General features: G+C 41.7%; 1 protein-coding gene across 3 annotated transcripts; it reads right to left on the minus strand.

Annotated features, from left to right (window-relative positions):
- Positions 1-4,166: 4,166 nt before the first annotated feature.
- Positions 4,167-13,020, minus strand: LOC146662757 (uncharacterized). Of its 3 annotated transcripts, none has more exons than XM_085419332.1 (4): positions 12,706-13,020; positions 11,612-11,718; positions 6,397-8,085; positions 4,167-5,832 (listed from the first exon to the last, which is right to left on the minus strand). In XM_085419332.1, the coding sequence occupies exons 2-4, from the start codon at positions 11,627-11,629 to the stop codon at positions 5,338-5,340; spliced, it is 2,202 nt and encodes a 733-aa protein (XP_085275458.1). In that variant the 5' UTR covers positions 11,630-11,718; positions 12,706-13,020; the 3' UTR covers positions 4,167-5,337. The 3 variants fall into 3 exon arrangements, with proteins under 3 accessions (XP_085275458.1, XP_085275460.1, XP_085275459.1); XM_085419334.1 differs by having other exon boundaries at positions 5,696-6,242; positions 6,343-8,085; XM_085419333.1 differs by having other exon boundaries at positions 5,696-6,288; positions 6,343-8,085.

Consider the following 13,020-nt stretch of genomic DNA (forward strand, 5'->3'; position numbering starts at 1 on the left):
ACTTTCATTCTAATGATGTGCAAAATGATTTGGGCACAAAACAAATTTTGCTGTTAGAAAACTTGCAGACTTCACTATATACAGTGTAGACCCTCTAAACTAAGTTTGGGGATGTGATCTTTCAAGAAATGCAGACTAAACTGTTGTTGTTTGTTTACTTACACAGCATGTCTTGTAGAATTAACTGGAGTCACCAGCAACAGCATAATGCAGTCATATCTCAAGTCTAATAACAGAAGACAGGAAAAGATCAGTACAGAAACAACTTCCCCAAGCCAAAGCACAAATAAAACAATAAGTAAAACAGGCTGATCTAAAGTATGATTAAAGTTCAGCCTGATTAATATAAATGTCACTGAAAATTGCTAATATATTGGAAAACCAAAATACTTAACACTGAGTTGATGTCTTTCTGTCCAACAACAGGAGTGCTGGTCCCGAGCCTCATAGAAAGCAGCTTTTTCATGACTGCCAGGTTTGTCATATTGATAACAGTTTACTTATTAACTCAAGGAATCCTAATGTTCTTCTCTCCTGTCCTCTCCTATCCCGTTCTCCCCTTCTCCATTCATCTTCTGTCCACTCCCCTCTTTAGATAAACTGAAATATATTGAAAAAGCATCTTAAATAAAATAAAACGTGTATGCTTTTTGTTTCTTTTTAACACGTAGGAATGTGAGGATTATACAGACAATATGATGAAGGTGATTGTGATCCACAACATCATGGCTGAGGAGGATCCATCAGATGTGTCCACTGTGATTGAGGGAAACCAAGTGATGGAGGGATGTGGAAGCCGAACGAAGGCATGTGTACTGCTGATGGGACTGATATATGCCCTCAACCTCGAATATCCGAAGGAGCTGAAGAACACATTTGATACTTATCAAAAACATTTTTTGGAACTTGACGGGGCCAAACTACTGAAAAAGGTCCACGGCCTCAAAAATAAGCTTGTGCAATGCACACACATTTCCCTTCTTGTTCCAAGAGAATCTTTTGTCCAGACATAGCTTGATGGAGCTGTATTTTTTCTGCTGACAGCAAACACAGATTGAATGTTGGTGTTAGTGTTTTGTTCTATGTATCCATATTTTTGATAACGTACATGCACAGAAACAACCTGTAGAGTTTCTGTGCTTTTGGCTTTTAAAATGGACTAAGTGGCCTTTGAAAGGGTTGTGTGCATTAGCTGTTGTGTTGCACTTTATTCTGTGTTTTTATGTAATAAAAACATTGAGATGATGAACCATCTGAATGTCTTTTTTGGGGGGTACATTTTATCTTATATGAATAGGTAATGTTTATCAACTGATAATAATTAAATTTTATTAGTTATTATATAATTAATTTTATCTAATTTCAATGAGTAAGTAGCTGTTGAATATATACGTAAATATGGGGTAAATTTTACCCAATTTAATTAAATATTTTATACACAATATATTGACTTAAATCTACCCCAAAAAAGTCAATGCAAATTGTTACCTCAGATTTATTGAGTAAATTCTATAGATAACTTCTTACAGGTATTCAGTCTTTAAAATCTGCACCGCCAGAGTCAAATACCCGCGTAACACAACGAATTTGTGAGCATGTGTCTTGCAACCATAGCAACGTAGCATCAAATGCTAATTTTAAAACCAAATGAGGTGATCCCGCTCAACGGACAATTGAAGAAGTTAACTTTTCGATAGTACCAGTCATATGGTAACTTGAACTGAACTAAAGCGCAGTAACCCAGAGTGGAGGCAAAAATAACGTTTCAACAAGGTAATACAAGGGTACACTTAGCAGTGGCAAATACACAGTGGCTTGGCTAACGTGGTGTGGTAAGGTGGCGGTGAGCAACCAGGGAAATAGGACGGCAAGGTCAACTTGAGTGTGGCAGGTATGTACTGGTCACACTGAGGAGAGAGGTGAACAGAGTTAGAACGAGAGTCCAGGTGGTTTTCGGAGAAGGTGAGTATGACAGATTTTCCCAGCTTACTTGCAGGAGAAGTGATAGAGGTGTTGAGGGAGAGGATTGTGAGTCCAGGAGAATTCGAGGAGGCGAGACTGCTGACCTGGGTTCCGTTGATTCCGAGGTGGCGAGAGAGCAGGCAGTTGAGGCACAGAGATTTCCAGAGAGCCAGTGTGAAGCCAGAATCTGTCATGGTCTGGGCGAGCCTGAGTAACTTTGCACAGCATCAGCTCTCCTCTGGGTGGAGCCCTTCCTGCCCCTCCCCGTTCCTCAGCTGCAGGCAATTATTCTGGCAGTATTTAGGAGCAGCGCACACAATGAGTCTTCGCCAGATCGTCTGCTAACCTCATCGGTACCTGGACTCGTCATTCCAAACCCTGCCATAGCCTTGCTTCTGGATTCCGGTCAGCTGCTGCTTAATCCTTTTCAGACAAACTGCCATTCTCACCTGCCTGCCTCCCTGCACACCTATATGGGAGACTCAGTACCCACCTGGACCTCGCCTCCACCTCCAGCTAATCCCCGCCAGCAAACACATAAGCCATTCCAGCTTGTCAAATGGGGAAACAACTCCTTGGACTGTTCTGATTTTCCTCTCCTACGTTTCAGTACCCTGGTCTGCCACAGGTTCCACCAGACCCAATCCAGTCTCAGCAGTTTAGTGACCTGACTGTTCCTTGCTCGCCCTAGCCCCGCACCTCACAGACGCCACGCTTTTGCACAAAGCTTAATCTTGTCTTTTGTCTAGAATATTTCTGTTAGGAACACTTGTAAATAAAAGTTTTTGTTTTTGCAAATCACTCCAAGCTTCCAGTCTTTGGTTCTGCACCTGAGTCCATTCCATGCCACGGGCCTCTGAGCCCTGACAGAATCAAAGAGGTGAGTGTTTGCACCGTGGAGTGTCCTGCAGCTCAAGACAAACAGCATAAGCATAACATTTTTGAGAGCGTAAACATGAAACATCAAGTAGTACCAACATCAAGTAGTTGACGAACTGGCAAAGAAACGTCAGCATAGAGCTTAAGCCTGATTGACTCAGTTAGCTCCAGGTGAGTGAAGCTGTGGTGGCCCTGCCCATGGGCAGATCCAAGGAGCCTCAGGAGCCTGGTGGAAATTTCCAGGCACTCACCCAGACCATGACACTAACAATAACTTTAATCTGTGCAACAAAAATAATACAGTCAGTACTTGTTTTTATTTGCAAAGACATGCACCCTCTGAAAAAATTATTCTTTTTCACTCAAGTCAGAGTGAAAAAGAAATGTTCACATTACCATTACTTATTACTTACCATGTTCACTGGTAATTGAACTTAAGGGGGCCAGATGTAGTCTTTCCAAGATGGCGCCATCTCTCGTTTCTGAAATATTTATGTATTGTGTTTATAGTGGTGTCCCTGCTAAGTTTTAAAGAGCCACTCGCTGTTGGTGTATGAGCAACAGACAATTCTTAATATTCGTGACTTACTGCTGATGCTCCCCTGCGTTAGCCAGCGATTTGGAGGACTCCCACTGCCTCTGGTGTCAGTCTGAATTGATGCGAGAAGTGGATGTATATGTGGCAGATCAGATCTTGGATGTGGCGTGTCCTTGCCATCAGCGATCTTGGCTGTTTAGAACTTCTCTCTGCCCTCAAACAGCGCTGCCTTCTACCTGTTTACCCAACGTTATCGGAGCATGCTCACCTGACGCGGTTTTATTGGTCACCATGCTGACAAAATATGAAGGGAGCTAGAGCACATATAAACCACTTGCAAGTACTGCATATTAAACCTGCTCAACACTGGCCCCAGCCAGTTTCTTTCACAATAGATCATAAGAAAATCATTATAACCGCTTATTTTACTAAAAGATCAAAGAGAAAACAAACATTCTAATCAATTAAGCTTAAGCATACAAGCAATTACTTATGAATAAATTTTATCGTAGCTAAATCAAACTCCCAGAAAGTCACAACATGATCATAATTTTCTCTCCCCAACCTAGTCAATTGTTTGTCCCCTTTTATTCATGCTAACCCACAGTCACTAATTCACACATATTCACTCAAAATAAAAACAAATCTATCATTTTTGGTCTGGATTGACATGCGGCAATCCTTTTAGACAGGAACTCCCAGGTTGCCACAGGTGGCTTCTCCTCAGCCAGTTGTAATCTGGAAAAGGTCACCTTATATTTGCTGTCCCGAAAAAATTTCAGCGCTGTTAATTCAATCTTGCAGGCTTGCTTACAAAAAATGAGAGCAAAAGAGAGCTTTTTATTAGCTCATCAAAACACGACACATAATCACCTGACCGGTTTTCTCTAAGTGCACTGCTACAATTTTAAAGGGCCCGATTTTAGACATGTCCATGTTTAATAAAACTCACTCTGTTAAAATTGTCACGTCCGGTGTGGCAGACGTGTGGAGTTGTAGAAAGGACCCGAAGGGCGGCAGCTCTGGTGCAGGTGAGTATTTATTTACAGGAGTGGGTACAAACAGCAGTGGTGGGTGAACATGAAACTAGAAAACCTAAACTGGGCAAAACTAACAAAACAAACCAGAAACGAAGATGCAGGGAGGTCCGGGGAAATACATACGGAGGGAGACCGGGGGGAAACAACACAGACAAACCAGCAACGAAGACGAGGTAACACACACTATAAATACACACGGCAGGAATCAGGGGATGGGAAACAGGAGGGGAACACACCTGGAAGACATCACAGCTGACGAGGCAGGGGAAACGTAAATAGAACACACTGACATAAGACACAGACTTTCACAATAAAACAGGAACTTACACATGCAAGGGACTGACTAAGAAACGTGGACTTAACACAGGAATACATGGGCAGAACTGAATAAACACTAAACAGAGGAAAAACAGAACCAAAATCACAATAATAGAAAACACAAAACGAAGCAAAACTCGAAGCAAAACAAAACAGGAGCAGTAGAAGACCAAAAACGAAACGCGCACGAAAAAACACTGGCGCACAAAGAACAGTTCAGTAGTAAGTCAGGGGGCCGACCCGGAGGTCGCCGGCACAAAAGTCCACAAGTCAAACGGTCGGGGGGCCGACCAGGTGGGTAGCACAGGTGACAGAGCTAGTCCGGAGGCCGGCCGTGTGGAAAGCAACGGTAGCGATGTGGAGGCAGTTCAGGGGGCCGACCGTGCGGAAGGCAGAGGCGGCGACTCAGGCGAAGGGGGTCTGGGGGGCGCCCACGACGGCCATGGCGCCCCACCCATAGACTGGAACGTGGCCGGTTGACTACTATATCATTGTAAAATTCCCTAAAGGAAAAAAAAAACAAAAAACTTAATGATCTTATGAATATCTTTCGAACTTTCTAAATCCCAGAAAGTCGAGAAATCAGATCCAAGTGTGACATCAGCTGACACTTTTTACAGGAGACTCCATCTGAACTCTGTGGAGCCTGATCTCAAGGTTTTTAAGTCTGATCCTGAAACCAGAAGAGGATCTTTCTGTCTCTTCAGATTCATTGTGATCCAATGATTTCGGTTCTGCATGATACTGCTGATGTTTGCACAGAGCAGATAATGAAGTGAATGTTTTTGCACATTGGTAACAATGAAACTGTTTATTTACAGCGTGGGATCGTTTATGCACTTCAAGATGATCCGCAGTGGTGAAGGATGACCCACACTGGTCACAGACTTGCGTTTTGACGTCACTGTGACAGAGTTCATGTTGTCTTAATTCACTTGGTGTGGTGAAACCTCTTCCACATTCTTTGCAGTAGTTCATTTTGTCTCCAGTGTGTCTGCGTTGATGTTGTTTTAGGCTCTGTTGCTGATTGAACGTCTTCTCACCACCACAGTGACGACAGGGTTGAGAAGTGGATCCATCTGTGTCGCTCTGCTTCTAAACAAAGACACAAAGACAGTGAAGGTCAGGCAATTCCTTCAACATTTTTATCTTGAACTCCGCCTGAAATAAAGAGCATCTGTGCCAGCATCCAATTACATTTTACTATTTACATTATAACACTCAACTTACTGGCTTACAATGACTCTTAATTTGTAGGTAATCTACTTATTGGGAAGATTGGTGATTAAACTCCTGGATGCTCTACTCTGCATGCCACAAGATACAAACCCCAAGCTTCTCTCCGATGCATCTATTGGAGTGTAAATGTTAGATTGATAGGAAGGGAAGGCGCTTTTAAAACTTTACATTTTTCCAACATCAGGAAAGTTTCAGGAGAATTGTGTCAGATTTGACTGAATATTCTGTAAATGAAGTTTTCATGTCTCATTTAGTTTTGAAAATAACTCATTCACTGCCAGCCATTGGCAGTGAATGAGTTAAACCCATTGACTCATTCACTGCCATTGACGTCTATAGACGTCAATGGCAGTGAATGAGTTAAACTTCATTCACATAATACTTCAAACTAACTACAACTGTAAAAAGAAAAATACATACCTCACAGTAACTGCACTTGTAGAGTTTCTCTCTGCTGTGAATCTTTTGGTGTGATTTGAGGTAACGTGGAGATTTAAAAGTCTTCTCACACAGTTCGCATTTATAAGGTCTCTTCCCAGTGTGGGTAAACATGTGCCGCTCTAAGTTTTTGTATGTCACAAAAATTTTGCCACACTGATCACAGCAGCAAACATCCTTTTTTGTGTGAATGCGTAGGTGAATGTCTCGGCTGACTAGCCAGCGGAAAGTTTTTCCACAAATGTGACAGCTGTACGCCTTAAATCCGGAGTGGGTAACTTGATGACGCTGTAAGTAGCTACTTTGAGTAAAAGCTTTATCACACTGATCACAGCTGTACGCTTTAACTCCACTGTGGATGAGTTGGTGTGTTTTTAAGCTTCCAGCCTGGGTGAAAGACTTTCCACACAAGTCACAGCTGTATGCTTTAACTCCACTGTGGATGAGTAGGTGCATTTTTAAGTATGCACTCTGCGTAAAAGACTTTCCACACAACTCACAGCTGTATGCTTTAACTCCACTGTGGATGAGTTGGTGTGTTTTTAAGTATGCACTCTGCGTAAAAGACTTTCCACACAACTCACAGCTGTACGCTTTAACTCCACTGTGGATCAGTTGGTGTGTTTTTAAGTTTCCAGCATGGGTAAAAGATTTTCCACATTCATCACAACTATACGGCTTAACTCCACTGTGAAAAAGTTGGTGTGATTTTAAGTATGCAGCGTGGGTAAAAGACTTTCCACACAACTCACAGCTGTATGCTTTAACTCCACTGTGGATGAGTTGGTGTGTTTTTAAACTTCCAGCCTGGGTAAAAGACTTCCCACACAACTCACAGCTGTACGCTTTAACTCCGCTGTGGGTGAGTTGGTGTCTTTTTAAGGTGTCATGACGGTGAAAAGACTGTCCGCAGAAGTCACAGCTGTACGCTTTAACTCCACTGTGGATGAGTTGGTGTGATTTTAAGCTTCCAGCCCAGTTAAATGACTTTCCACACAACTCACAGCTGTACGCTTTAACTCCGCTGTGGATGAGTTGATGTTGTTTTAAGTATGCACTCTGCGTAAAAGACTTTCCACACAACTCACAGCTGTACGCTTTAACTCCACTGTGGATGAGTTGGTGTGTTTTTAAGCTTTCAGCGTGGGTAAAAGACTTCCTACACAACTCACAGCTGTACGCTTTAACTCCGCTGTGGGTGAGTTGGTGTGATTTTAAGCTTCCAGCGCGGGTAAAAGACTTTCCACACAACTCACAGCTGTATGCTTTAACTCCACTGTGGATGAGTCGGTGTCTTTTTAAGCTTCCAGCATGGGTAAAAGACTTTCCACACAACTCACAGCTGTATGCTTTAACTCCACTGTGGATCAGTTGGTGTCTTTTTAAGCTTCCAGTGTGGGTAAAAGACTTTCCACACAACTCACAGCTATATGCTTTAACTCCACTGTGGATGAGTTGGTGTGTTTTTAAGTATGCACTCTGCGTAAAAGACTTTCCACACAACTCACAGCTATATGCTTTAACTCCACTGTGGATGAGCTGGTGAGTTTTTAAGTTTTGAGAAAGGGAAAACGACTTTCCACACTCATCACAGCTGTATTTTTTCTCCCCCGTTCTTCTGTGAGGTTTGTCGGCCTCCTGAGAGCGCTGACTTCTTGCTCCATGTTGGTCCTGCAGTGACAGCGATACAAACAGAGGCAGTGAGTGAAATGCAGTCGTGGAACAAACTCAACCTTCAAACTTCCTCCACTAACACTAGTTTTAAACCAAAGGTTGAAGTAGTTCCTTTTCAGGCAATACACTCGGTACAACACACGTGGTATGGGATATCATGCCCTCACGTGTCCTGGCTGAGGAACACACTGCAGATTTTGTTCAGTGATGAGGCAAAATGTGAATGGTGAAGTTAACAAACAAAACCACCGCTATTGGTCTGACTCTAACCCACATTGGATGGATCCCTCCAAGACTGTTGGAACAACAAAAGTGATGGTTTGGTGTGGTATATGGGGTACAACGATAGTGGGTCCATTCTTCATCAATGGAAACCTCAACGCCACTGGATATTTGAAATTGCTACATGATGATGTGTTTCCCTCTTTATGCTGTGACGGCCAGAGTACTGGGTTTAGCCCAAATGACTTGGTCTTTGGCCACAAAGTTCGGGGACCATTGACAATGCTGTGCGATAAGTGGTTGTCAGGTGAACCACCAGTGAACTTGATGGATTAGGTTAATGGTTTTCGGCACGGACTGTATGTGGCAGGTCAGTTGGCGAAACAGAACCTTGAAAAGGTTCAGGTCAAGATGAAATATTTTCATGACCGGCGTTCTGAAGAGCAGCAATTTAGTGCGGGTGACCAGGTTTTGGCTTTTCTTCCAATTGCAGGGTCACCATTCCAGGCACGGTTTGCTGGGCCTTACACCGTGGTACAGAAACTGTCTGAACAGAATTATCAGATTGCTACACCAGATCGCCGGAAAAGAAATCAACTTTGCCATGTTAATTTGCTGAAACCATATCATGTTCATCCTTTATCCGTCGGTCTGTCAGGCTCTCTCTTTTCTCCTTCCGCATCGACATGTTGGAAAACAACATTGCAGTGCAACAACATTTCAATCATCATCAAGCTGGGCTTCCCCATGTTTGTTGGTTGAAAAAGCTGATAAATCACCACGTTGTTGCGCAGACTTTCGTAAAGTAAATGCAGTGACCAAACCCGATTCCTATCCCTTGCCTCATATTGACGACTGTATTGACCAAGTTGGTGCAGCAGAATATGTGAGCAAGTTTGATCTGTTGAAGGGATATTAGCAGGTGCCACTGACTCCCAGAGCTCAGGAAATATCTGCTTTCATCACGCCATCTGGTCTTTATTCATATACAGTCATGGGTTTTGGTTTACGCAGTGCTCCAGCTACATTTCAGCGACTCATGAATATGGTTGTTAAGAGAGAGAGCGATATCAAAACAGCCATGAAAAGTTCTGCATATATGTGCCCAAGTGTTGTATTGAAGCAATCAAGTGATGAATAACTGTTTTCCACTATGTTGTTTTGCAATGTTTTTTGGGAGTTTTTTGCATTGTTGATTTGCTTCTTTGCCGAAGCAGCTAATAAAGCACAATTGAATACAATTTTGCCTCTTTCTTGTAAGATTCTATAATAGAATGAAACAATAATGCCAGTTATAAATAAAGAGAATTGAACGAATTACGAAACACTCATTTTATTTCTATTTGATCTGAAAGTTGTGTAATACTACAACCTGAAACGACAAATAGATTGTGTTGGCCTGTACAGGAGATAAAAGAAAAAAAAAAAACACATCTGTGAAATGGAATAGTCCAAATCAACAAAGTAAACTGGACCTGGGCTTGTTGCAGGGATCTGAAATTACTAAACATTTTGTGAGTGTATGCACTCACACTTAGGACCATATAATAATAAATATGTGCGTGATGAAAGATTTCCTTTTTTTCAAGTCTGTCTTTGTACGGACCTGCCGTGTTCTCCGTTTTTTTGTACATGACTGTTTTGGAGGCAAATAAAATGCAAGTAGGGATTAAAACCGCAGAATTAATGATTACCGGTGCTGGAAATACTAGCGCTTGATGCAGTGTTTAGATTTTGTTGCCACTCGTACCCAACATGCAATGCGCGAAAGTCATGTGGTCTGTCAATCTCTGTTTGCATACAGGACCAACCGATCTACAGAAGATGACCTCTCTCTACCACACTCCGTGTTATGCTGTCACACCTGGAGAGGAAGAACACCCCTCTGCCAGAGTCCTTTTCATCGACTTCAGCTCAGCTTTTAACACGATCATTCTGCAGCAGTTGGTGGAAAAGCTGATGCTATTAGGTGTGGACCCTGCAACCTGCAATTGGGTTTTCAGCTTCCTGACAAAGTGACAAGAGGCAGTCACACATCAAAGACCATCTGGGTGAGCACAGGCTTTCCTCTGGGGTGTCCTGAGCCCGTTGCTGTTCAGTCTGCTCACACATTACTGTAAGCCAGACTCAGTGCTAATCATATTGTGAAGTTCAAAGACAACTGTGGTTGGTCTCATTACTGAAAACAATTAGTCCACTTATAGAATGGATGTGGAGCAGCTTGAAGTGTGGCGTAGATCCCATAATCTCATAAACAATAAAGACAAAACAGAAGACCTGTCCTTCTTTATTAATACCACATCAGTTATCAAAAAAGCACAAACGCATCTCCACTCCCCCAGGAGGCCCAGAAAACCTCACCTCCCCATCCGTTCAACTATTAGCACGGCTTTACTGTGATGCCTCCTGTCTACACACACATATAGCATACAATATACTCCCCAGATGCACACAATACTCTGTGAAAGGACTGTTGCTACCTGTATGAGCGTGACTATTTAGACTTGAGTTTTTGTTTTCTTTTTTTTTATTTAGATGTTTTGTTATTTACCCTTTTAATTTATTACTGCCTTTTTACTCTTCTTTTTTTAAGCCATTTTCCTTTTTAATTTTATTGATTATTGCACTGTAGATTCTGGTGAGAAACTGTATTTCAGGTGATTGATTGATAGATATATATATAGATTTGTTGGTTTTTGTTTTTTGCCCTTTATCACAGTTCCTCTTCCCCACTGTTTTTCTTTCCCTCTTTCTTTCTCCCAGTCATATCTGTCCCGTGTGTAGCAAGTGAAAATAAAATAAACAATAAAAGCAAAGGTAAATCAAATAGACTAATACAGCAAGGCCGGGATGGTCCATTTGGTAAAGTAAATCCGTTGGGCATCTTTCTTTGTCTCCAGACAATAATTCTGATGGCAAAAGAAACAAATGGGACAGGCAAAAAAGGAAAAAAACGAGAGAAACTGTATTTCGTTTCAGCCTGGGTATCACCATACAAAATGTCAATAAGCCTCTTCTTGAAACTTCTCCAATCTTGACAAACAAGCATCAGCTGATGAAGTGCACACAGTTTCAATAAAAGCTGTCACTTACTGTTATTTATTCATCTTTCAGTCACTTTAATTTTTAAAACTGTAATTTTAAAACTGTATATACTGTATATTCTGTGTATTTATTATTTCACTCCTATTGCCTGTTATTATTGTCTTTATCTTCAACGTATGCTGCTCGGTTGTTTGTTAATTGCCCCTTGAGGATAAATAAAGTTTTCTGATTCTGATAAAAGTGATATGTTCTTCACCTTTTGTGTTGATGACATTTATTTCCACTGTAGCAGCTGAGCTGAGTCCAAACGGCTGAAAATGTTCACCTGGTGCTCTGTCAAACTCTTCTCCTCCTGCTGATCAGCTGGGACACAAAACAGTAACATCACAGTGAGACAAGAACGTGAGAGGGACGTGTCCCAGGATTGAATTTAAAGCCATCATATTTACAGTTTGGATTTGGCGGACGCCCTCTTTATATATAAAGTTGTATATAGTATTTGTATTTGTATTCTATTTTTATCTTATTGTATATTTATTTTATTTTATTCTATTCTGTACAGTTGTGTACTGTATTTATTCTTATTGTATTTTTGTAATTTTTGCCTCATAACTTTTGCACTGTCCACTTCCTGCTGTGACAAAACAAATTTCCCACGTGTGGGACTAATAAAGGTTATCTTATCTTATCTTATCTTATCTTTACTTTTAGGAATAGTAACTGTGAAACTATGGCACTCATGACCATTGATCGATAGTCACGACATTACAACAAGTATTCATCAAGATACTTTTAAGAATATTCTTAACATGGACTCGGATTTTTAAAAAAATTATAAAAAAAAGAATTCTCTCCATCAATAAGAATTTACTGACTGCAACTTGAACGTTGACTCAAAATGACTTAAAATCATCCGGGAAAGATGCATTTGACAAATTATAGACAAAAAAAGCCTGATAAAGGACACATGTCTGTAATGTGTCTGTGAAATGGATGAATGTTATTGACTGAGCGGATAATGAACAAGTGTGTTCTAGCAGCTGCAGTTTCAGCTGCGTGTGCTAACACACACACCTTCCTGTTATCACTTCAAATAGAAACGAGGCTGTAGAGGTTTGGTGCAGGCAGAAAAACAGCTGCAGGGACAATGAAAAGCCTTTTCTGCTCCAACTTCTCCCAGCATGCTGAGCTAATGATTAGTTGGTGTTTTTCTCCAAACACTCTCTCACTCTTCTCTCAACGTGTTCACAATAAACTGTGAACAGACACCGAGGAGAGCAGCAGAAGACCTCATTCAGGAGCTAAACTCAACATGAACTGAACTCACAGTAAAGTTAGCTCGGTGCTTACCTTTAGATGAGACCACAAACCGAGAGAAACTCCGCGATGAAGCCGGAACTCTTTCCAAACACAGGAAACAGATCAGGGAGCAGAGACCCACGTGGTTCACGCTGATCTCAGCTACGATCCAGGCTACAAGGGTGGGCAGATCGATGCAGATATCGACCAGGACGTTGGTAGTGGTTTATGATCGATACTTTAGTTCGTTTCTCTCCTCTAAGTTCACTACTTTACTCCCGTTTCATGAAAAAGCAGCTCTCTCTGCTCGACTCCCTGTCACTACCCGATCCGTACCGGAAACCCGATCGGTACCCCGCATGCGCG

This window comes from Rhamphochromis longiceps, linkage group LG9, assembly GCF_057381845.1.
Source record: "Rhamphochromis longiceps isolate RC_006_pf linkage group LG9, R_longiceps_female_GT1.1, whole genome shotgun sequence".
NCBI lineage: Eukaryota > Metazoa > Chordata > Actinopteri > Cichliformes > Cichlidae > Rhamphochromis > Rhamphochromis longiceps.

Excerpts from the sequence above, each read along its gene's own strand:
- LOC146662757 (XM_085419332.1), bottom strand. Across the intron at positions 5,833-6,396 it reads ACAAGTGCAGTTACTGTGAG|AAGCAGAGCGACACAGATGG; the intron begins GTATGTATTTTT and ends GTCTTTGTTTAG.